We start from the raw sequence: 25,047 nt of genomic DNA, 5'->3' as shown, positions 1-25,047 counted from the left end.
CCTTGAAACAAACTCAAAGGGCAAAAAAGAAATGAGAGGATGAAAGGGAGGAGGCTTTGAGGAATGGCTTGATTCCAACATCAGTTTAGTTCATGGACAAACACTCAAGAGACCTCTCACTTTTTTCCCCAAAAAAATATTTTTTCTAGGACAGAAATTCTCTAACTAGTTCAAGTGGCATAACATGTGGAAGTCATGATTTTTTTTTTTTTTTTTTTTGAGACAGTCTCACTTTGTTACCCAGGCTGGAGTGCAGTGGTGCCATCTCGGCTCACTGTAACCTCCACCTCCCAGGTTCAAATGATTCTCCTGCTCAGCCTCCTGAGTAGCTGGGATTATAGGCGCCTGCCACCACACCCAGCTAATTTTTTTTATTTTTAGTAGAAACAGGGTTTCAACCCATGTTGGCCAGGCTGGTCTCGAACTCCTGAACTCAGGTGATCCGCCTGCCTCGGCCTCCCAAAGTGCTGGGATTACAGGCATGAGCCACTGCATCTAGCCATGATGTTCTTTCTGTGTGACCCAATGGGATACATATTTTATGAAACAGTTTATTTTGGTTCCCTACTTATAAAAAATAATATATACTCCTTAGAGAAAAATGGAAAAAAGCTGTCTAGGAAAGTAGATAGCTGAGGAAAAAATAAATCACCTCTAGGTTCACCAGCCAGACAATAGGCTGAGAGCTGAATATTCAATTTTGTGCTAGATTAAATCCATTTTTTCAGTTTACTATAGTGAAGACAAACTAATATAAGCCAGAAGTTTGAGAAAACTGCATGGGGGTTTATCCTTTCTCCTCTAAATTCCACTATTAGCAACTCATTTATTTAGGTAAGCATTATCCTTCCCAATATGTATTTTCTCTTTTTTCGGGGGTGGGAAGGAACAGCTTTGTTGAGATAGAATTCACATGTCAAACAATTCACTTAAAGTGTACAATGGAGCTGGGCATGGTGGCTCACGTCTGTAATCCCAGCATTTTGGGAGGCCGAGGCAGGTAGATTGCTTGAGCTCATGAGTTCAAGACCAGCCTGGACAACATAGCAAAACCCCATCTCTACAAAAAATACAAAAATTAGCTGGGTATCGTGGTGCATGCCTACAGTCTCAGCTGCTCAAGAGGCTGAGGTGGGAGGACAGTTTGACCCAAGAGGTGGAGGTTGCAGTGAGCTGAAATCGCACCAGTGCACTCCAGCCTGGGCAGGAGAGCCAGGCCTTGTCTCAAAAAATAATAGTGTACAATGCAATGGCTTTTAGTATATTGAGAGTTGTACAATCATCAACCCATTCAAATTTAAAACATTTCATGGCCGGGCGCGGTGGCTCACACCTGTAATCCCAGCACTTTGGGAGGCCAAGGCGGGCAGATCACAAGGTCAGGAGATTGAGACCATCCTGGCTAACACGGTGAAACCTCGTCTCTACTAAAAAAAATACAAAAAAATTAGCTGGGTGTGCTGGCGGGCGCCTGTAGTCCCAGCTATTCGGGAGGCTGAGGCAGGAGAATGGCACGAACCCGGGAGCCGGAGCTTTCTGTGCGCCGAGATTGCACCACTGCACTCCAGCCTGGGTGACAGAGCGAGACTCCGTCTCCAAAAAAAAAAAAAAAAATTTCATTGCCCTAAATGGAAGTCCCATACTCTCTAGCCATCACCCGAGCTCCAGCCCTAGGCAGTCATAAATCCACTTTCTATCTCTATGGATTTCCCTATTCTGAACATTTCATATAAATAGGATTATACACTAGGTCATCTTTTGTGACTGGCATATTTCATTTAGCATAATGTTTTCAAGGTTCATTCTTGTGTTCTTGTTGTATCATGTACCGGTACTTTATTCCTTCCTATTGCAAGATAACAATCCATTACATAGACACACCACATTTCATTTATCCACCCATCAGTTGATGGACTTTGGGTTTTCACTTCGAGGATATTATGAATAATATGGCTATGAATTGTGTACAAGTTTCTGTGTAGGTAGACATGTTTTCACTTCTCTTGGGTATATACCTAGGAATGGAATTCATGACTCATATGGTAACTTTACGTTTAACCTTTTGAGAACCTGCAGCTGGCTTCCAAGGTGGCTCCAGCATTTTGCACTCCTACCAGCAGTGCATCAGTGTTCCCACTTCTCCACGGCCTCACCAGCACTTCTTAAGTATCTGTCCTTTTTAATGTAAACATCCTAGTGTGTGTAAAGTAGTATTTCGTTATGGTTTTGATTTGAATTTCCTTGATGGCTAATGATGCTGAGCATCTTTTCATTTGCTTTTTGGTCATTCGTGTATCTTTTTTGGGCCAGCTTGTCTTGTAAACTACAAGTACCTCTGGACAGAGGCATTCCCTGAATTCAAATGTTACTTAAGAGCTAAATTATCCTGGGCAAGTCATTTAACTTCTATTAGCTTCAGGCTCCTTCTCTGCAATGTGGAGATAATAATATTAACTACCCAACAGGAGATGCAAGGATTGAAATAACGCAGGTAAAGGACTTAGCAGACAGCTGGGCACACAACGAACAGTCAGCAAGTGACAGTTATTATTAACAACAACCCTATTCACACTTTACAAACCATAAATGCTTTGAAACAGCTCTTCCCATAAAGAGAGAGCCTAAGATCTGGGACAGAGAAGTTGGGAGCAAAGGACAAGGGGAGCTCAAAAGAGTTGAATAAAAAGGAAAATGAAAACAATTACTTATGGGCCATTTTCACAGTCTTGTTTTAGTTATCTTTGCCAAAGGTCAGCCTAGAGCCTACTCCTGCACCCTTCCAATCATGATGTAAACACCTAGTTCACTGTATTAAATCCATTTCTGTTTAGAAAAGCGAGAATAGCTTCTCACTACTGCTACTGAACCCTGACTGAACAGGAAGGAAGGAAGGTCTTAGTCACAGCTCTGTAATTACAGCCATGCACACTGCCTGGCATATAACATTAGGTGATCAGTAGCTGAAGTGAATCAAATGGAATCAATGAGTACATTAATGAATGGAATGAATAAATGGGCAAACAAAGCATGTTTGTGATGTTTGCTCAGTTAGGTGAATGAGGACTCCCTCATCCAGAGGGTCCCGGGGAAGGCTGAGATCAGTGCCCAGGACTGGCAGCCAAGGTTCTCACTGACCATCCATAACCCATTACCATTGCACAGATGCCTACATTAGAATATCTTTCATTTTTCTGTTGCCAACACTCAGGGATTATAGATTGTAGAAAATGCTGTTTTCCTGTATTTCTTAAAGTCATGAGTGAGAAGGTGAAAAGGCCTCCACTGTGCTTCTTCGCATATAAATAACCCACAGCAGAAAGAAAGGGGAGTCAATGGTTCCAAATTCAAAATAAAGGCAGGCTGTTCTGACAAAGTCCAAATTACAGAGTGCTCCAGGCAAAAATAGAGACATCTTTCACAGAAATTCTATTTGCCCATTCAATTCCAAAAGAGAGAATCAAACTAAGAAAACTCTTCCACGCCTTCCACAAATTGATTTAATTTCAGCAGCCACCTGGGGCAGCACACAGTCAGACAGCAAACAGGCCTTTCAGCTTTTGTCCTTCTTGCCACGTTCTCTTTCTTCAGAGACTAGAAAAGGATCGCTGCCACTTCATTCTTCAACGTGGTACAAAGATAGAGCCCACTCTACATTCCTGCTCTACAATTTTGCAAATCACTCTCTTCCCGTCAGATCTTTCATAGCCAAAATTGTAGAACCCTCTCAAAAACCTTCAAGCTATCAGAGTATGATAGGTTTCGATTTTGCAATTCATTTTGGGCTCCCTTTTGACAGGTCTTCATTGGCTTAAAACATTTGTTACTCTTACATGTTATCATTTATTGAAAGCATTTACAGAACATTCCTTCACACATGTCCCTCATTCTCTCGCACAAGCAACATCTGAGTGCCTGCTCTGTACCCATTCATTGGGAATATAGCTCCTCTAAGCTCCAGACAGATTTTTTTCAGGGTCAGTACTTCCAAAGACTATTTCTGAAGTTGTCCATCACAGCATTATTTTTACAGTCAAAAACTGGAAATTACCAGCCAGGCGCAGTGGCTCATGCCTGTAATCCCAGCACTTTGAGAGGCCGAGGCGGGCGGATCGTGAGGTCAGGAGATCCAGACCATCCTAGCTAACAGGGTGAAACTCCGTCTCTACTAAAAATACAAAAAAGTAGCCGGGTGCGCTGGCAGGTGCCTGTAGTCCCGGTTACTTGGGAGGCTGTGGCAGGAGAATGGCGTGAACGCGGGAGGTGGAGCTTGCAGTGAGCCGAGATCACGCCACTGCACTCCAGCCTGGGTGACAGAGTGAGACTCTGTCTCAAAAAAGCAAACAAAAAAATAAAAAACTGGAAATTACCTAATTGTCCAACCATAAAGTAATGGTTAAGCAAAATAAGGTGTTTATACTGATGAAACAGCCATTAAACATAAAGTTTATAAAGAATCTAAGCTTATTAGATCTTTGTGTTAAATGAAAACCAGGCAGCAACCACATCGTATATAAAATATAATCTCAATTATCTTTACAAAATGTAAGGAATTAATATTGGATAAAAATAGACCAAAATGTTAATTCTAAGATTATGGATATCTCTTCAGCATACATCTCTTCAGAATTTGTGGAAAATTTACAAAATAAAAGCATACATAATAAAAATTAACTGTAATAGGCAACCACTGTTACTAATTTGGTATTTTGCTATCCATTATTTATATAAGAATAAAAATTCATAAATATACTTTGCATATATTCCTTGCAATTTTAAAACTTCAAAATGGGGAAGAATAAGAAATGTTTAGACATATAAAGACAATGCAATGTTAACTGAAAAAGTCAAAATCATATATATGACTAAAAGCATGTTATATAAAAAGACCTCTCACTACTTTGTACCCTGTCAAACTCATGCCATATCATGTACACCTATTTAAAATAAATAAAAGACGGGGCAGGACATGGTGACTTACACCTGTAATCTCAGGAGTTTGGAAGACAAAAGTGGGAGATTACTTGAGCTCAGGAGTTTGAGACCAGCCTAGCCAACATGGCAAAACCCCATCTGTACCAAAAATACAAAAATTAGCCAGGTGTGGTGGTGCACGCCCATGGTCCCAGCTACTTGAGAGGCTGAGGTGGGAGGATATCTGGAGCCTGGGAAATCAAGGCTGCAGTGAGCCATGATGATGCCACTGCACTTCAACCTGGGTGTCAGAGCGAGAAGATTCTGTCTGAAATTTAAAAAATAAATAAAGTAATTAAAATAAATGTTATTTCCCCATCTTCCATAAAATCCAGAAGATACAATAAAGTCAAGTGAATATGGCTGCTTTTCCCCTTTGTCTCTATTATCCCATTTTTGATATAATGTAGTTATATGACCTTCATAGGACAGAAGAATTTTTTTTTAATTCCATACTTTCCTCAAGGTCGCAATAACCCAAACTGTCTATTAGGCAATTTCTCTTAAAGCAAGCTGAGCCCACTGCCCCTTTCCAAGCTGACTTCTTTGCAGCAGAGCCCCAGGGAAGAGCAAAATGAGGCCCTCTGAGGTGGAGCCACAGAACCTCAGCCACACACAGTGCCACGGTACTGCTAGAAGGTGAAAAGCTGTGTAAAGCGGCCTCGGAAATGACTGGCAAGGGAGATCAGTTTGTTTTTCAACTGTCTCTGTATTTCATTCCCTTAAGCATTCTTCCCCAAAGCTCCCACTCCACCATCCCCTGGAATGGGGGTGATGGATTAGCCGCTGAGTAATCGTTAGTCTCATGACCCCATCTGAACCCAAAGCTACAAACACTTTCAATACGAAGTGTTTAATTTATTTAAGACAGGAATCACCTCCACTTTACAGCTGAGTAAAATGAGGCTCTAGAAGGTTAAGTCCAATCAGCCAAAACCCAGGCCACAGTCTCTGAAGGCTGTGCTTTCCTCCATAGTAGCCCTCGAGGGCCCTAGAGTGAGGGACAGCTCTTCTCATTCAGGCTGTTGGCACTGCTGAGGGCAGGTGACAGCCTAACCAGCTGTCACCCAGTCAGGACAGCTCTGGAAGTTCCAACTGGCCATCTGACAAATAGCAGGTCTTTTGTGGGCTGAAATGTGTTCCCTTCAAAATTAATATTCAAAATCCTAATCCTAGAACTTCAAAATGTAACTGTGTTTGGAGATTAGATCCTTAAAGAGGTGATCAAGTTAAAATGAGGTATTTAGAGTGGATCCTCATCCAATATGACTGGTGTTCTCATAAGAGGGGGAAATTGGACATGGAGATGACCATGTGAGGACACAGTGAGAAGGTGGCAGCCTTCAAGCCAAAGAGAGAAGTTTCAGAAGGAACCAAACCTGCCGACCCCTTGATCTCAGACTTCGAGCCCCCAGACTGAGAAAGTAAATTCTTTTTTTTTTTTTCTTCTTTTTTTTTTTTTCAAGACAGAGTCGTGCTCTGTTGCCCAGGCTAGAGTGCGGTGACGCAAACTCAGCTCACTGCAACATCCGCTTCTGGGGTTCAAGTGATTCTCCTGCCTCAGCCTCCCAAGTAGTTGGGATTACAGGTATGTGCCACCATGCCCAGGTAATTTTTGTATTTTTAGTAGAGATGATGTTTCACCATGTTGGCCAGACTGGTCTGTAACTCCTGACCTCCGGTGATCCACCCGGCTCAACCTCCCAAAGCGCTGGGATGACAGGCATGAGCCACCGTGCCCAACCAAGAAAATAAACTTCTATAATTAATGCTACCCAACCTGTGTTATTTTGTAATGCCAGTCCTAGCAGACTAACATAGGGACATCAAATGCCTCAAATTTGGCTGCAGAGGAGGAGCAGGCAAGTGGGGTTTACAGTAATCACCTCCACAGAAATCAGTACAACAGAGATGGAACGAGCCAATCTAGGCTTCGTAAATTGGAAGGATTTGAATCTCAGTTCTCTCTTCTACTCTGTGACCTTAACCTCTTTCCTCATTTACAAAATGGAGAAAATTATAGTCCCATCTTTGTAGAGTTTTGGGGTGGATTAAATGAGACATACATTGTGCTGAACGTTTCACATGCACTGACATCCAGTAAGTACTCAACAGCAGCCAAGTATTAATAACACTAATAATTAATAGTAGTGATATAGGAGCACATTCTAGTGGGAGAAAATGTGTGACCAAGGGATGGTGTTTGACGTTACTGAGGAACAAAACAAGCTTCAGTTTCTCAGTCTTTCTATGTTCACAAAGAAACTGGAGCCTCTTAATGTTCATTGCTTTTCCCCTCAAGATATTCCAAGAATCAGTGACGACCACATCTTGTACTATGTGTATTCTGGAGAAATTCTATCCATAAATTACTGAGCAGAAAGAGACAGTTTCACAAGGCCTGCATGGCAACATCTGAAGGGAAACAGAAGGCAGCAGTAGTACCCTGGATACAGAGTAGGGCCTGCTCCCCACCACACTCTCCAAGGCAGCAGCGTAGACAGGTACAAATACTGTGCTGAGAGCCTCAGCTCCTGCAGAACCTGGCCAGACTCTCACTTTGCCCCTGACACCTCAGTCATGCTCCCTCTCTGGGCTCAGTTTCCTCCTCTACAAATTGAAGCACTGCACTAACTGAGGTTTGCTGTCCCAAAGAGCCCAAATACCTTTATACTTAAGTTCATCTGCATGCATCTTTTTGCAGACTGATGCTTGCTTCACTGCCCACATTCAGACCTCATGTATGAATTAATCATGCTCCTCTCTGGGTGCTGGCAATGAGGGAAAATAAAGTGTGGGGGTTTCACTTTTCATAACACATCTGACAGCCCTTCAGAAACTTCACCATAAAAAGAAACCGGCTGTTGCCTGAGGTAATAACCTAATGGCCAATCTTGCAGAGACAATGACCCTAAAGAGATATGGCAATGGCCACCAAGAAGAGGTAGATCAAATTTAAAGTGGGAGAGGGGAAGATTAACTTTATGGGAAGATGACACGGATAATATACTTGGCCAAATACAAGTCTAGAATTGCTGTGCTGAGTTCTGCACTTTTAAATTTGAGAAAATCTCAAGTGCTGGTAATTAGACCTGAATTTTATCAGCACCAATTAATATATGAGTAATGTTTTATAAACACTTCCACATCCAAGGTGTCACTTAATTCTCATTCACAACAAACATTTCTTTCTATCATAATCAGATGAGGAAAGGAGTTCCAGAAAGTTAAGCGACTTGCCCAAGATCACACACCTAGAAAGCCCAGGGTGGCAGGCAAATCACAGATTGGAGTCCAAAGTCAGTGGTCTTTCCAAGCTTATTTATGACTTCCCTCTGTAAGCCAAAACAAAGATGAGGAGAGAGCTTATATTTAGTGTGACTTCATTTATGTTTGTAATCCAGCATATTAGCGAAGCTGGGAAGAAACCAGCTCTACAAATTTTACAAGTCCCCAAACATAAAAATAAATGTCATGGGATGCCACTAGGGAACATCCCTGGAACACGGCTTCCCCCACTAAAGCAACTGGGACAACTGGGTTGCAACTGGGACAATTTTGCCCCCCAGCAGGCATTTTATAATGCCTGGAGACATTTTTGGTTGTCACAACTGGGAAGCGCTACTGGCATCCAGGGGATAAAATCCAGGGATGCTGCTAAACATCCTACAATATACAGGACAGCCCACCACAACAAAGAATAATCTGGTCCAAAATCAACAAGGGCACTCTCCATCTAAACAAATTAGAGGAGCAGAAAGATGGATTATACTTTGCAAAGAACAAAGCTTCATACAAATATGAGGCAGAGATAACATTCTGGACTTGGCTTTGAGTCCTCCCAGGCTTGGTTCCAGCTGTAATCTACTGTGTGATCCTGGGCAAGTCACTTAACCACTCTGTCACATTTCCTGACTGTAAAGCAAGAGTGATGTGACATTTTTTAACTGAGTGATTCTGAAACATTCCTATATCTGATGACCCGGGATCCTGGCTAAAATGCATATTCCTAGTTTTATTCCCAGGGATTCTGCATTTTTAACAAGCACCCACGATGAATCTGTTACAGGTGATTAGCAAATTGCAGTTTGAAATAGCACGAGGAAATCAAAATGTGTGTATCTTATTCTAAGCAGGATTTGCTAGTTTGGGGAATGGCATCACCAGCACCCCAGGTGTTAACTTGGAGGCCTCCTCACCTGTGGGAAAACTACAGGGGTTCTCTCAAGGAAGCTTCAACTTCTCTAAGGCTGACAGGGCCAGGGAGGCAGGCCAGACATGAGACAGAAGCTAAGGGGCAGCTGCAACCACAAAAACAGCCCTTCAACCTGGGAGGCTACTCTTGGAACAAAGCTCCAACCACAAACACCCCAGAGGGCATGGGAGAAGGGGTAAGACTCAGGACATCAAGTCGTGTGCATTAGCCAAAAAGGAGTGCAATCTTTCTCAGTCACAAAAAGGAACCCACAGTCAAACCCAAACACACACAGCCAAGGCGCTCATTCACTCATGGCATTAGTCTGGTCCTTTATTGACTCCTCTGGAAAGAGGTCTCCACAACATTCAAGAGCAAACTGACAGAAGTGAGGTCTCAGGGATAACAGGGAGTCATGCAGGGTTGAATACTCACTGCAGGAACCCACTATTCTGACCTGTCTTCTAGGCCCAAACTGAAAAGCCAACCTTGATTCACTCAGAGCTCTTTCCCCATGCTCTCCCACCTGCTCCAAAAGCTTGAGGAAAAAGTTAATCCAGTCCCTGTGCTGATGAATCAAATAGAGACACACTCATATCCTGCTTCTTCCTTTTTATCTTTAACCTAAACCAAAGGATCCTCATCCTGTCCACATCACCTGCTTAATTACCAAGCAGAGCGACACAGCCAGAGCACACCCTGGTAACAGAAATCGGTGCAAGATACATCTCAGGAGGCTTCCCATCAAGCCAGTCCCTCACATGAAAGCCCTGATGCAATGCTCTCATTTGGCAGTTTGCCCTTTCTGCTTCCAAAAAGGATGCGGAGTAACCTACTGCTGCAGATGTCACAGGCTCCTACTATGTATCTTCCCATAAAAGGAAACTGCTGATAGAGTATGGCAGATACACCTTACTCCTTATTCGGTGGAATGTTGCCAGAGCCCCAGTCCAGACCAAATAAATCAGAATCTCTGGCACTGGGTCCCAGACATATTTTTTAAAAGCTCCCCAAGGGATTCTAACATGCAGCCAGGGGTGGCACTCACTGGACTAAGGCCTTGCAGTGGAGACTCTGGCCTCCAACTTCAACCTGCTAGGCTAAAAGTACAGTGACATTCAGTACCAAAGAGAATTTGGTATAACAATAAAGGAAGACAGAAAAAGCTTCCCCTCTTCAAAAGGAGGAATAACACTCTGACATGGATATTTTAAAGGGGAGCTGAAGAGCAGAGAACTAGCTTCTTTATTGAGTGCCCCAAACTACTGGGTTTTGCCTCTTAAATGCTGATTTCATTTCAATCAAGACCTACACTGTACGAGACACTGAAGAAGGGAATAGCAAAGCATAAAACAAGGCATCTCATCTTATGTATGTAGAACTTCCAAGGAGGACAAGCTGGGAGCATCAAGCAGATAACATTAAGGCAGGACCTCCAGGTGCTGTGATGGAGGGGAGGGCAGGGAGCTGGAGGAGGTCAGCCAGCCCAGACTGGGTCACCAGGAGGCTTCAGGCTCCACCTCCTCTGGGCTTCTAGCCATGCTCAGATACTCCCACAGGTGCAGCAAGGACTCAATTCCCAGTCTCTTTCCTGTGCGACTCACTCCGCCCTGCTGGCCAATTGCCAGCCAACTCTAAAATGCCTAAGTAAGGGGACACAAGAGGCCTCTTGCTGCCCATGAAGTTGCAGCTATATTCATTTCCCTTCCAAATTAACAACCTACTGCTCCATAATAAAGCTGTCAGCTCTCAACAATGGATCCACGCTAAGAAAGGTGGCCAAGGCTGTTCTGGTAGAGGGCACAGCTGCTTTATGCCAAAGCATAAAGGGTCCCAGGGTGGGACCCTTTCCTCCCACAATGACAGCCGGATTTCCTATTACCAGAATGTTCTCAAATGCCCCTCCTTGCCTGGCCGTCTTCCTTCACTGTACATTTACCACTTGGCCAATGCAATTGGGGCTGAAACACAATTAATCCCTACTCCAGTCACATTTTTTCCCCCCAAGAGAACGAATTTGATAGACCCACAGCATCCAGAGGAGAGCGCCACTCTGAATGCTAATTGCCCCCACAAGTTCTGCAGAGGGCACAGGAGATGCTGGCCTCCACAGCAGGGGCAGTCTAGGATTCAGAAACCCTACCTGGTGTTATCAGCAGCAACTCGATGCAAGGACCGCCCTCCCAGTCGCGACAGCAGTAGCCAGAGACCCTCAAGTTTCCTCCAGGGTAACATAAGGCTGGCAGCTGGCGTCGCAGTGGTCAGGGGAGAGAGGTGAACAAGGCTGCCTGCAGACAGTGCGCAGCTTTGCTCCGCTCCACTCCACTGAGGGGAAGCGACAGCGGGTGAGGATTTAAAATGCAGCAGATGAGATTTAGGTTAGATTCACAGACGAACTTCCTGACAGAGAGGGAAGCACTGGAAAGGCTGACCCAGTACTTAAATTTCACTCGCAAACCACAAGAGGCTGATTGTACTGTCCGCCAGGAAGCAAGTGAGTGGCAAGGAGGCAGCCTTCTGTGCACAATGGTCAGAAACAGGGACCTCACCCAGGCTGGCCTGCAGCTACCTCACTACACACTTTTTTGCTTTTTAATATAAGGTAAATAGAAGAGTCCACCAAATGCACTTTTAAATGTGCTTATTCTTTGATCTAGGAATCCCAGTTCCAGGAATTTAAGAAAATCATTCTTTAAAAGGTCAAATGTTTTTATGTATTTTAGGAGAAAAGTAGAAGCGATCTAAATGCCTAACTATAGAACAGGGAATAATTAAGAATATTATGGCCTGTGTGCACCACAGACTACTATGTAGCAAATAAAAATGTTCTTAAGGAATATGTAATGATCTGGGAAATACACATGATATCGTAAGTGAATAAAGCATATTAAAAAAAAAGAAAGGCTTATGTGCCTTTGAAAAAAGAAGAAAGGGAAATTTACCAAAACGTTAGCAGTAATCATCCCTGGATTTAGAAGTAGACATTTTTTTCTTTCTTGATACTTTCTCAATATTCTAAAATAAGCACATTATTTGAATAATCAGAAAACATCGACATTTAAAAGGGGAAAAAAAGATCAGTCTCATCTCTGACGTACCTCAGCGCCATAAATCTACTTCATCGGCACAGCCATTATTTCCAGAAAGCAAACCGGTGACACTCAATCTCATACTTGGCAAGACAAACATTCTCGCTTCCACAGTGGCCCTGCGTACCTACTACAGCCACCAGAAAAACACTGATCAGCATCTCCTGCCAGGAAGCACAGGGCCTTCCCACTCAAGAATTCACGGGGCTCTCAGTCCATGGCCAGACCTTCCTTCACATCCAACTACAGTGTGCCTAAGTGAGTCTGAAAGGCAAGGGAGAAATGCGGAATCCTGCAAAGAATTGGACTTACTGGATTAACCCTGGGAAATATTAAAGTGATCTAGAGTTCACCACTATTTATGAATGTCCACTGCATGCCAGGAAAGGGACAGGATGCTTTCACATGCTTTGCAACACAGGAATCATTAGCCCTGTTTTACACATGAGAAAATGGAGGTTACAGAACTCCAGCCAACTTCCCTCAAAGCACACAGACGGTAAGTGGCAGGGCTAGTACTACATGCTTGTCACTTGACCCCAAGACAAGCAAGGTTTTTCTCCTCAGCTGCCTCCAGCATTCGTGTCTTCGGAGAAAACACAATGCAGGTCACACCTCTCTCTCCTAGACTTATACCCCCACTCCCAGTGCCCTGAGACAGGCCACTCTGCTGCTTCTTGCCCACTTTCTTTCACTTTCTATCTCCACCACTACCCAGGGATGCAAATACAATAGCCCCATGTGGGCACCTCAATGATCCACTGTGGCCGAATTCCCCAGCCCACCTCAATGACCCTTAAGGGGATGGGGTTTACTATCAAGGCCCTCTCCAGAGGTGTCTGAGACACGCTGCCTTCAGGGTCTCCCTGAACTCACAACATCTCTGAGGCAGGCTGGCCTCTTATCTCCTTTCACAGACGGGAAAACAGATTGGAAAGTAGGTTGACCTGCTCTAAGTCTAATAAGAAGCAGACCTAGGACTAGAACTCAGGTCCTCTCATATCTGGCCAAGTGGTCTTTCTACCATAGAAAACCATGCTCAGAACATGGGCTCTGAGGCCTAAAGACCTGGATTCGAATCTCAGCCCCACTACTTACAAGCTGTGTGGTGTTGGGCCTGATTAACTTAAGTCTCATTTCCCTCAATCACAGGATAAGGAAAACAGTCCCTAACCCAGGCAGTTGTTTTGAGGATTAGATTGGACAATGTGTAAAAAAGCCATTGCAGTGCCTGGAACAGTCAACTCTATTATCACACAACCCTGAGGAGGAACCATAGGACTTTTCAACCTATCTCCCCAATTATGCAAGGCCCAAAAGGCTTTAGTCTGAAAACAGAGCCATGGAGACTGCACCAATTTAGATGGAAACAGCTTTCTCCCTTGCAAGGACTGCCAGTAAGCTCCACTTGGTTTTCAGATCTGACTGAGATGACATTGATGCTCTTTTTTTCCCACCATAAAGGCTCTTCCCTGCCCACCTTCCTCCAACTTATCCTCAGTGGCACCCCTGAGGCCAGGCTGAATTAGGTCCCTCAGAATCCTGGATTTATAGCCCTGCTGGGACACTACCACTATTATCAAAAGTGACTGTTGAGGCTGGGCACGGTGGCTCACACCTGTAATCCCAACACTGGGAGGCTGAGGCTAGCACATCAATTGAGGTCAGGAGTTCAGAACCAACCTGGCAACACAGTGCAACCCCGTCTCTACAAAAAATACAAAAATTAGCCGGGCTTGGTGGCAGGCACCTGTTATCCCAGCTACTCGGGAGGCTGAGTTAGGAGAATCACTTGAATCCGGGAGGTGGAGGTTGCAGTGAGCCAAGTTCATGCCACTGCCCTCCAGCCTGGGTGACAGAGCAAGACCCTGTCTCAAAAAAAAATAAAAATAAAAAATTGGCTATTGACTTGCCTGTCTTCCCCACTAGACTGAGAGCTGCCTGAAGGCAGAGATATGCTATACTCACTGTTTATCTTCAGTGTCTATCTATATCAGCTTCCTATTGCTGCTGTAACAAATTATTATAAATTTAGGAACTTATAACAACACAAATTTATTATCCTAAGGTCTTGGAGGTCAGATGTCCAAAATCAGTTTTATTGGACTGAAATCAAAGTGTCAGCAGAGCCGTGCTCCTCAGGAGGCCCTAGGGCAGAATCCATTCCTTGCCTCTTCCAGCTTCTAGAGGCTGCCCACATTCCTTGGCTCAAGGGCACAATGCTCCAACCTCTACTACCCTCCTCATATTTCCTTCCCTTACTCTGATCTTATAAGGACCCTTCTGATTACATGGGCCCACCCTGATAATCCAGAATGATCTTCCCATCCCACAGTCCTTCCCTTCATCATATCCGAAAGTCCCTTTTCCCATATAAGGTAACATATTCACAGGTTCTGGGTATTAGCACATGGATATCTTTTGGAGGGGCCCATCATTTGGCCCACTCCACTATCATAGCACCTACCACATCACAGATGCAGGGACTGTTCACCTTGTGCAAGAGATCATGCTCCATGTAGTCCTAAAGCACTAAGAAGTTGAACCTTCTTGGTTGGTTTAGGAGGGACCCAAAGCTTGGATCCCATGTTCTAGCCAAAATGTCCCACAAGGGGCCCTGAAAGTCGTTCTTCTCTCTATAACCTACAGCTCCAGGTTTCTTCAGCTAACGTGGAAGCAGCCCACACCTCACCTCCACACCTCCACTCTAGGTAAATGCCTACTAGTTGATTCTCTGAACTCTGAAAGTATGGATAGATGACTCAATCTCAAGAGTCATTCACAATCTACATCTTCCTGGGGCTCACAATTCACACGGCATCATCACAACATGGACAGAAGCAGGATAAGGGTTCCATCACTGAATAGCATGAGTCAGATTTGATAAATACTGCACACTCTTTAAAATTCTATCAAAATCAAGCCTTAAATTATCAGGCTATAGCAGCAACCTAGCAACCCAACCACATTCATTTCCACTTGAGCCTGGTACCTTAACAAGAACATGTCAAATCCCAACAGGAGTCAGACCTAGGAGGAGAAAGGTCCCAGGCTCACTCACCTTGTGGAATGCAGCAGGTGGCTATAAGGGGCAAATGAAGGAGTCCAAGCTGGGATCTGAACCTTCACTCTCCAACCTCTCTTCTGTAACCTTGAGCTTATTACTCAACTTCTGAGCTTTCTCAATATATACACGTCAGTACAATGAGCCCGCTGATACTGACAAGCAGGTAAAATGTCCAGCAAGTAGTATGTTTTCACTAAGGATTGGCTCCCTTCTACTTGCCCCTGAAATAATAAAGCTGGCCAGGCAGGTGAATCCATTAGGAGGAAGTGTAAACTGGTGTAAATGCACTGTTTCCCTAGCGTTAACCACACATCGCTCACACCGCCTCTGTAATTTCTGCCACATCTTGTCCAACCTGTACTTCCACTTTTTTCCTTTAAATAGACCACAAGGACTCTAGCTATATCCTAAGCATAACAGCTGCCAAATGATGACTTTGATGTTCTAGTTATATTTTTCTTCAAACACACATGAAAAACATTATATACTCACAAAAAAAAACTATTAAGAAATATTCACTCCTTGGCCAGGCGTAGTGGCTCATGCCTATAATCCCAGCACTTTGGGAGGCCAAGGTGGGCGGATCACCAGAGGTCAGGAGTTTGAGACCAGCCTGGCCAACATGATGAAACCCCATGTCTACTAAAAAGTACCAAAAAAATAGCTGGGCGTGGTGGCAGATGCCTATAATCCCAGCTACCTGGGAGGCTGAGGCAGGAGAATCGCTTGAACCTGGGAGGCAGAGGTTGCAGTGAGCTGAGATCACGCCATTGCACTCCAGCCTGGGTGACAAGAGCGAAACTCTGTCAAGAAAGAAAAAGAAAGAAAAAGAAAGAAAGAAAGAAAGAAAGAAAGGAAGGAAGGAAGGAAGGAAGGAAGGAAGGAAGGAAGGAAGGAAGGAAGGAAGGAAGGAAGGAAGGAAGGAAGGAAGGAAGGAAGTTAGGAAGGAAGGAAGGAAGGAAAGAAAGAAGGAAAGAAGGAAAGAAGGAAAGAAGGAAAAGAAAGAAAGAAAGAAAGAAAGAAAGAAAGAAAGAAAGAAAGAAAGAAAGAAAGAAAGAAAGAAAGAAAGAAAGAAAGAAAGAAAGAAAGAGGAGAGAAAGAAAGATAGATAGATTCACCCCTGTATTACCCCAATATAATTTCACACTTTGGGAAACTCTGGTGAAAAGAAAGCTTGAGTTCCGGTCCTCGCTTAACTAAAAACTATTCTGTATGCCCAGGTCACTGCTCTTCTCTAAGACTCAGTTTTCCCCAGTAAGAAAATAAAAAGAACCAGATGCAGTGGCTGGTGCCTGTAATCCCAGCTTCTCAGGAGACAGGCAGAAAGATCACTTGAGGCCAGGAGTTCAAGACCAGCCTGGGCAATATAGCGAGATCTCATCTCTAAAAAAAGAAAAAACTTAGCCGAGCATGGCAGCTAACACCTGTAGTGCTATATTTTTGGGAGGCTGAGTCAGGAGCCCAGGAGTTGGATGCTGCAGTGAGCTATGATCACACCACTGCACTCCAGTCTGGGCAACAGAGCAAGACCTCATCTCTTAAAATTAAAAATTTGGAAAAAAAAAAAGAAAGTAAAAAGGATAGTCTAGGTAACCTTTCCATTCCCCTCCAGTTCCAATACTCTGAGATTTATTATCAAATGATCCCCAAAAAAAACAAAAGATTCTAAGCAGGGAATTTTTTAAAAAAGACAATAAATATTACTCAATATAATTAGAATCAGAGAGAGAAAAAGGATGAGAGAGGAAATGACAAAGAGATATGTACCATCCCTTCTTTCTTCACAAAGGACTTTGACTTTGAGCTTCCCTTTTCTGGGATTTGTGATACCAGCAGTTTTTCACCGGAGAGGACACTTGCTTTTGTAATGGGACAAGCTGGATTTGGATCACAGCTTGGGTGGCTGCTAGTTTTATCACCTTAGGCAGACTATTCAACCTCTGAGTTTCTACAATTATAAAATGGGCAATGCCTCCTTCACAAGGCTGATTGGGGATTAAGTGTGAGTAACTTGCATAAAGCACATGGAAAGAGCTGGATACCAGAGATGTTTGCTATTACTATTATACCTGTACTATTGGTTGAGTACACATCTGCCTCTCCCACTTAATTGTAAATTCCGAAGGGAGGAATGTCTTGTTCATCTCTTTCCCCCACAGTGCCTAGCACAGTGCTTTATATAAAATAAAGAGCTTCACCTGAATTTGTAGGGAATCAAAGCTTACAGAAAGAATGCCTGTTCCAAAGGAGGAAATTAGATATGCCCAGAGATGTATAAATAAAAAGCAAATAGCAAATCTCCCCTGACAAAAACAAATGTCCCCATTTCTAAACAAACAAAACAGAAAAGGTTTTTCAAAATCCATCAAAATATGGACAGTGGTTGTCTTCGGTGCTTGGTCCATAATTTCCTTCTTCTATCTTCTTTGTAGTGAAATATTCTAAATTTCCCACAAAGTGTACATAATAGGAAAAATTATTTAAATTATTATCAGGACAAATAAGACTGCTTGCCTTTGAGTCCGAAAAGTCAGGGACCTGGAGTCCAGTCTCTGTCATTACATATCTGACTACCTGACTTCAGATGTGTCACTCCAAGTTCCAGTAAAATGACAGGAACTATGCCCATTCTGACAACACCAGCAGGCTGCTATAGGAGCAGAGTACACAGCTCCATGCTGTGGAAACCCTTTCTTTGCTAACCAGAGCTCTAGAATCTGGTAAGCACACCTAGAACCTCACCAGTGGTGTCTCACTTTTTATTCCAAACCAGACGTGTATTGCTTTACTGGTGTCACACCTGCATAAATGTTGTTCAAGTAATAAAAAGAGAAAATAACCCACAAAGTGACAGCCTTTTTGTAATCTTATAAACATGCTACAAAAGTAATAAGAATGAATTTGGGGCTGTGATCATAACTCTGTTAATGAGCAATGCCCACGTCTGAAACACCACCAGCTGGGAGCCCTAATTTTCACAGGGCATTTTGTTTGTTTGTTTTTTGGTTCCTTTTACATTTTTTTTCCAACACAATGAGAACTTCAGACCTCTGCTCAAGGCAGATCATCTGGAACAGAGCAAAACAGCTTACCAGATGCGTCAGAAAGAAAGATGGGACCTTGAAAACTCTGAGCCTAACAGTCAGCTCTAGACCAAACATTTCCCCTGCCTAAAGTCAAACCAAACTAGCAACCTCTTTCTTAAAAGGAACTACTAGGTAGGGTAAGTGCAAAGAGGGTTACAATCCCATGCAAGTGACACTTAAAAGTTACAAACAAGAAGGCACTGTGTCCATTGGCCCCATAGAGCCTATGGATGAGGGGGCAGAGAGGGGTGCCAAAATAGCAAACTTACTTTACAAATTTATGTTCAGATTTAGCCTGGGATGTTAGAATAGGTCAGTGGAAGAAAGGCAGCATGCAAACATATTTGTAGGAACTTTAGTTTATTCCTACTTTGGGAGACAGGTCTTCAGATGTATGATTTCCAATAAGGAGTCAGCTATCCAACAATAACAATTACAATCCTCAACAGCTCAACTTCTTCATCAATGAAATGTGGATAATAATTAAGTTGCATCATAATTTGCTGTGATAATTCAATGGGATAATATAGGAACATACTGAGATCACTGTCTGGTACCTAGTTAGCTATCAATAATACACAATGCCGCATTACAGTTGAGCATACATTATCCTGTTTGAGCATAAGAACAACTGTGTGAGGCAGGTTTTATTATTCTCACAGGACACTGGCTCAAAGAGATAAAAGGACTCATCTAGAGTCACACAGCTAAAATGTGACAGGTATCCAGTTGCTCTTAGGACTAATATTCCCTAATCCCGGCTGCACCAGAGAAGGCTGGAGTTTGAGCAGGTGACCTTTCCAGTTCAGCTGTGCTGTATGCCTGCGGTCAGAGATTCACGGTTCTCCAAGGCCTCTTTGAATATTTGGAGGCTGGAAACAGGTTTGATGTGGAAGTCAGATGAAACCCTTCTAGGACAGTTGTCACATCTGAACCCAGGAGCCCAGGTATGGCCTCTGGCAGCAGCACAAAATACATTCGTGACATTCTTATTTTCTACATTTAAAAAACAAAACAAAAAAACCTCTCAGCTAATGATCCAAGGACTCTCTAGCTGCCTTAATTCATGAAAAATAATAGCTATCAATTGGTAAGTACTGCGTTAAATCCTTTACAGTCATCTCATACAATTCTCAATTGTCCTGGGGATGGGGGAGTGGCCTTGTCCCTATTTAACAAACAGGTAAAGAAACCGAGACTCAGAGAAGCTGAAGGACACAAAGCTAATAAGTAGCAGAGACTGAATTTGAGCCCAAGTCCCCAAAGAAATTGCCACACTGCTTCAACTAACCCCTCGTTCTCTCTCCCCTCATTCCTGGGTACTCACAGGGCATAGACCTGGAACATTGGCTTCTTTTCCCTTCACCAGATACAGTACAAACCCTAGGTTGGAACTTCGTGCTTTTGCAAACCAAGACTGCAAGAGCTGCCAGGGTCTTTAGTCTGTTTGTCCTCCCCATCTTGCCTGAGTCAGAACAAACCATCAGATCACTCTTCTCTTAGCCTAGGGAGCTTCTCTTGCCACCCATCCCAGGAAAAGGCTCCCTGCCACAGCTGCTACTGAGGAACTCAGTAACCACCATCAACCAAGTGCCTCTTTTAAGAGGGAAGAGAGAAGACAAGCTAAAGGGCTGGTGCAGAGAGACAGGCTGCCCCTTTCCCCTGACAGCAGGGGGAGTCAGGCCCCAGGACGGAGGCGTCCACTGATGTTGGACTCACCATAGCCTGCTCCATTCAGTACAGACATTAGGAGCAAGACACATGGGGAATTTCCAAGCTAGCCCTACTCAGTCCTCTGTCCTCACAATCCATAGTGGCCATGATATCCTCACCTCACCATCCCACAGCCTGATAACTGCCTCACTTTCCCCATAACCTATAACCTCTGATGCCCTCTCACTCAACTCAGTGCCCTAGGGACCCCACTACCCACCTACTCTTTCCAGAATCACCTTGGGTAGTAGCTGCCCCAGGCCGTCTTGGCTGGGCCATTATCCACGAATATGCAGCCATGGCCAGCAGACCAAAAGGTGAGACGTTAGATGGCAGGCTTCAGTGGTTTTCATAACAGAAAAACCTTGTTCCTAATCAAGGCCATCTTCAAATCCTCAATTCACAGAGTACTAGCAGCTCAGGGCAGGGTCGGAGAAAGTGGCACTCTACAAGCTAGAGCCCAGTGTGTTAGGGGAGGGCTGCCATGGAGTGTACACACCACAAACTCAGGTGGCAGGGCAGGTGGCACTGATTGCCCAATAACCCAGGGTATCAGAGTCAACAGCCTCTTTAAAGCCAAGCCTTCCTTCACTCATTTTCTCCCTGGAAGGCTGGAGTAAGGTAGGGACTGGAGCAGCCCAGCCCATGGAGACCACAGCAGAGAGGCAGGCAAACTCAGCAAGCCAAGTCACTGAGAAAGGGGATAGAAAATTGGGAGGAAGGGAAGGGAGCACAGCAGCCTGTCTTGGAGCACCTCTCTGATACACAGCCCACACCCAGGGCTAAAATCTGCCTCCCTGCTCCTTGCCTCCCGTAAGCCCACCCTACTCCCCACACTTTTTGCCTTTGCCCTTCCCCGCTCTTACATAAACCCAGCCCCCTCTTACACTCCCCAGAATGTCAGCTTCCAAGACATGCTCATCTTCCTCATCACACTTACTCTACAGTCCAGTCCTTCGACCCTTCCGTTAACAGGACTGAAAACTGTCCTAAGCCAGCACATAGCTTCCCAGGTCTCTAAGGCACAATGCTACCAGGAAGGCTGAGTTTCACAACTCTTCTAAGGCCCTGGCTGGGTTAAAAAAAATCTCCTCAGGTCTGCCTCCAACCAACCCCCGTCCCTCCCACCTCCCCAGAGCCCAGCCTGGTCCACAGCCCTCCATGTAAGGCTGGGCCCTTGCACTCCCACTCATTAGGGCCCCACCCAGAAATACCCCAGCACACAAACAGGACACCTTGTACAACTATCAGTCTTAGACCCACCCTCCCTCTGACAAGGACAGGAGGGAAACTGAAACTGCCTGAGGGAGGAGCCTCACTCCACCTTCTCTATTTCCCACCTGGACCTCCCTGCTCCCCTCCTGCTGAGAGAGACAAGTCAGGTGATACCTGACAGACACCTCTTCCTCTGCCCACAGCCCCCAGGCCTGAAAATACACCCGAGGGCACTGGCGGAGCACGCAAGGAGGTTTTCAGGCACCATGGCTGGGACAGGGCAACATTTTTCTATTTTTCAGAATGTTTCAGACTCTACCTGCTGAGAGGACTCAGGTCTCCCACACCTGGTCTGGAAGCTTCTTCAGGAAGCTGCCTTGAGGAAGGGGATGGGAGTGAGATTCGTTTAGGAAGGCAAAGGAGGAGGGGTACAGGCGGGTTCTAAAGTACATTAAAATCTGAGGGATGCACCTTTCTGCCCTTCGGGAGGAGAGGGGGCGGTCCCACCGACAGGGAAAGGGGACCCCTTGGGGGGCAGTGCTCGTGCCTTGGGGGAATACCCTTATCCTTCTCGGGAAATAGACTGCAATACCTCGGGCTTAAACCTTGCCTAGCCAAAGCCAAAAAGGAAAGGGGGAGGCCTGCAACCCACCAATCTCATTTTCAGATTTCCTCTCTCCAGCTTAGACACATTAATAATTAACTTGCCTACCTAGGAGCTTGCCGGCGTTGCCATAAAAGATGAGTAATGGCACCGGAGTCCCAGCCCTATGCCCGCGGGCTTCAGGGCTCGGGGCTGGGACGGGCGCCTGGAACAAAGCCTCTGCATTCCTTCGGGAAGGTGTGTCTGAAACCAGAGCTGTCACAGGCGAGAAGCTGACCCCTTACCTCCTCCGTGGCGGACTCCTGGCAAGTGTGGGTGTAGAGGAAGGGCAGGCGCCCCGACACACTGGGCGGAACGCTTGGCGGGGTCGCCTTTGCCCACTTCCCGTTCCCCACCCCCTCCACTGCTGGCCAGTTGCTGTCCCCGCAGCCCGCACGCCTGCGGGGCCGTGGGGTCCCCAACCACAGCCGATTTCGGGAAGCGGCGCTGTCTGCTGCTGAGATAATCCTGTTAACATGAACGCAGGCTGTACTTGGAGACCCGATTTTTAAAAACAACAGCAGCTCCCTCGGCGTCCTTCCCAAGGAGTAACCCAAAGCCGGGCGCCGGCTCAATGAATTCTCTTGCAGAAACTCCAGCGGCCAGCTACGGCTCCCTCGCTCATGGCTGGCCGGGGACTAGCCGGCTCCGGTCACGCCCGCGCCCAGACACAAAGCACCCCCAAAAGGAGCCCGTGCACCCTGCGCCCTGTCGGCTCAACAGCCCGCAGATCCCCCGAAAGTTACAGCGCGCACACACACCTGCAGGCCCCCCTTGGCAGCCCCTGCCAGACCTCCAGCGTGGCGGGGCACGCGTCCCAGGGCTGGCAGCTCCGCGGCTCCATGCGACTGCTCCGCGAGCCCGGGCGGGCCACCGGTCAGCGGCGCTGGACTACGGAGGGCGCCGGGGCCTCAGCTCGCCCGCGGCGCATGGCGCGCCCTCCTCGTCCTCGCCGGGGCCTTTCCGAGGAGCCCACACCCACTTGACATCAGCACCGACCAAAGCACGTGGCGCAGCGCCAGACGGCGGACCCCAGCGATCCAGAGCCCGCCCCAGGTGCTGCCGCTAGACCAGGACGGCGCGTCCGAGCGCAGCACATTCCTTTCCTCGCAGAGGATGCTGCAAGTGGGAGGAGTAGGGAGACTGAGGAGGGGGAGGAAAACGCGCGAAGGGGCAGGACGGGCGGAGGGGCAGGACCTGCGGCCTCAGAACGGCGCTGTTCTGGCGTCTAGCCAGACAACAGCAGACCTGTCATCCGTTGCCGCAAGTGCCCATCGGCTGGGAAGACCAGGTTGCAGGAGACCCGGGTTGCTGTCGTCTCCCCTCCAAGAGTCCTGACCTTGAATTCTCTTCCCCAGAATGATTCATGGAGGCTTCTCTCTAACAACCCCTGGTAAATTACGGGAACGGATTCTGACAAGCCAGGAATGAAGGCTTGGTTAGATGTGACTGCGACCCCATCACCCAGGAGGCCACTATCAGGCACCCAGCGAAGCAGACCATACCATCTGGCTTGTCTCTGCCCTGGCAACCTCAACTATGTCTCTTTTCTTTCTCTCTTTTCTCAATGCCCTTGGCAATAAGGGATCACTCTCCTGGTCCTGCAGGCAATCAGAACTACAGCACCTCTCAGCAGCCCAAACACACTTCTAACTCATTCATTAGCACCCGTCCAAATATTCAAACGTGCAAACATTTAAGGGTTAGTATATGCCAGGAGCAACAGATAATCTTCCTACACTCACAGTGCTTCTACTCTAGTCAGGGAGACCTATATTAAATACAGAACAAGGTAATTACCATTGTTGCAAGGGGATTACAGAGGTGCTATAAGAATGCACCAGGGAGCCTTAAGTCTTGGCAGTCAAGAAAGGCTCCCTGACGAAGTGATACTTGACAAAGCTGAGAGGTTACCCAGGGGGTGGGAAAGTTCAGGCAAAACCACTGGGTATTAAAGTGTAAGCTTGCTTCCATTCACAGGTGCAGATGATTAGGCAGAAGTGGAAATGCCATGCTAGGAACATCTGGGCTTTTATCCAGGTGGGGCATAGGGTGACTCCCAGGCCCTAGAAGACAGCCCGGCTATCTGTCCAAAGACGCCCTTATGTCTGTTTTCTCATCTCTCCCTCACCCATGGCTGTCCTGCCTCTGCAAAAGAGCACTGTACAGGAATTCGGGAACCTTCACTTGAGGCACCAACTCAGTCATCAATTTGCCGTGTGGCCATACAGAAACCCCTTCCACTCTCTGGTATCAGTGTCTCTACCTAAAATGAGAGGCTGGGTCGGGCGTGGTGGTGCTAGCCTGTAGCGGTACCTAGTCAGGAGGTTGAGGCAGGGGAGGGAGCAGGGAGGGAATGGCTTGAGCCTAGGAATTTGAGACTGCAGTGATCTGTGATGCACTCCATCCTGGGTGACAAAGCGAGACCCTGTCTCAAAACAAAATAAAAATAAAATGAGAGGTTGGATTAGGACACTGTTTCTCCATATATTTTTTTAAACCATACTTCCTTTTGGATAAATATACAAATGCCATTCCCATTCTTCTGTGGTGACAAGGCACCAAATTATTTTCCAAATCAAAAATTATAGTAGTGAATATGATTTTTAAAACTATATATGCCCTGTAAGTATTAAGCAATATTCTGTCTTGAGATGTCTGCTGAAGATAGCTTGGAGGCCAGAGTAAAGAAATGGCCTCCAAGTTCACCCTTCTGTTATCTTTCCCCACCCTCCCCCACAACCCAGCCACCAGCACTTATCATCTCTAGCCTCCTTTCATGTACTCTTTCCAGGATAAATTGGCCAGACAATGAACAGAAGCCCTGGGTCATCCAAAAAAACAAAAAAGCCATGCTGTGCAAGACTCCTTTGAATAATAATTTCCAGTAATGTTGGCAAGAAGACACTTTGAAGGAAGCATGCAATGATCTTGGGGACAATTTGGCAATATGAATTAAAAGGCTTTAAAATGCTCATATCCTGTGAACCATCAATTCCACAACCAAGAATTTAGCCAGAATACTTCATTGTGGATGAGCACAAAGATTTATCCTCAAGGATGTTCAT

The 25,047-nt window shown here is 45.6% G+C and overlaps 1 protein-coding gene and 1 long non-coding RNA gene across 18 annotated transcripts in view; one reads left to right on the top strand and one right to left on the bottom strand.

Moving 5' to 3' along the window:
• LOC105486946 (pleckstrin homology domain containing A7) overlaps positions 1-25,047 on the bottom strand; it is a 243,839-nt gene that overhangs the window by 126,142 nt on the left and 92,650 nt on the right. Inside the window, exon 1 of one of the 16 annotated variants that reach the window (XM_011750129.3) lies at positions 22,741-23,053. The exons of 14 other annotated variants lie outside the window; for them this stretch is intronic. In XM_011750129.3, coding sequence (XP_011748431.1) covers positions 22,741-22,823 — 83 coding nt within the window. In that variant the 5' untranslated portion in view covers positions 22,824-23,053. Of the gene's footprint in view, positions 1-22,224; positions 22,615-22,740; positions 23,054-25,047 lie in introns of those variants that run through there. One more of the 16 variants, XM_011750125.3, reaches the window with a different exon arrangement.
• Positions 22,899-24,974, top strand: LOC139357500 (uncharacterized). 2 transcript variants are annotated; one of them, XR_011610794.1, is made up of 4 exons: positions 22,899-23,035; positions 23,338-23,372; positions 23,960-24,229; positions 24,774-24,974. It is a non-coding gene; the product is annotated as an uncharacterized lncRNA (long non-coding RNA). The 2 variants fall into 2 exon arrangements; XR_011610793.1 differs by lacking the exon at positions 23,338-23,372 and having other exon boundaries at positions 22,900-23,035.

The sequence above is a fragment of the Macaca nemestrina genome, chromosome 12 (assembly GCF_043159975.1).
Source record: "Macaca nemestrina isolate mMacNem1 chromosome 12, mMacNem.hap1, whole genome shotgun sequence".
Lineage (NCBI taxonomy): Eukaryota > Metazoa > Chordata > Mammalia > Primates > Cercopithecidae > Macaca > Macaca nemestrina.
Note: the sequence above shows the minus strand (reverse complement) of the source record. Positions and strands in the feature narration are given on the sequence as shown.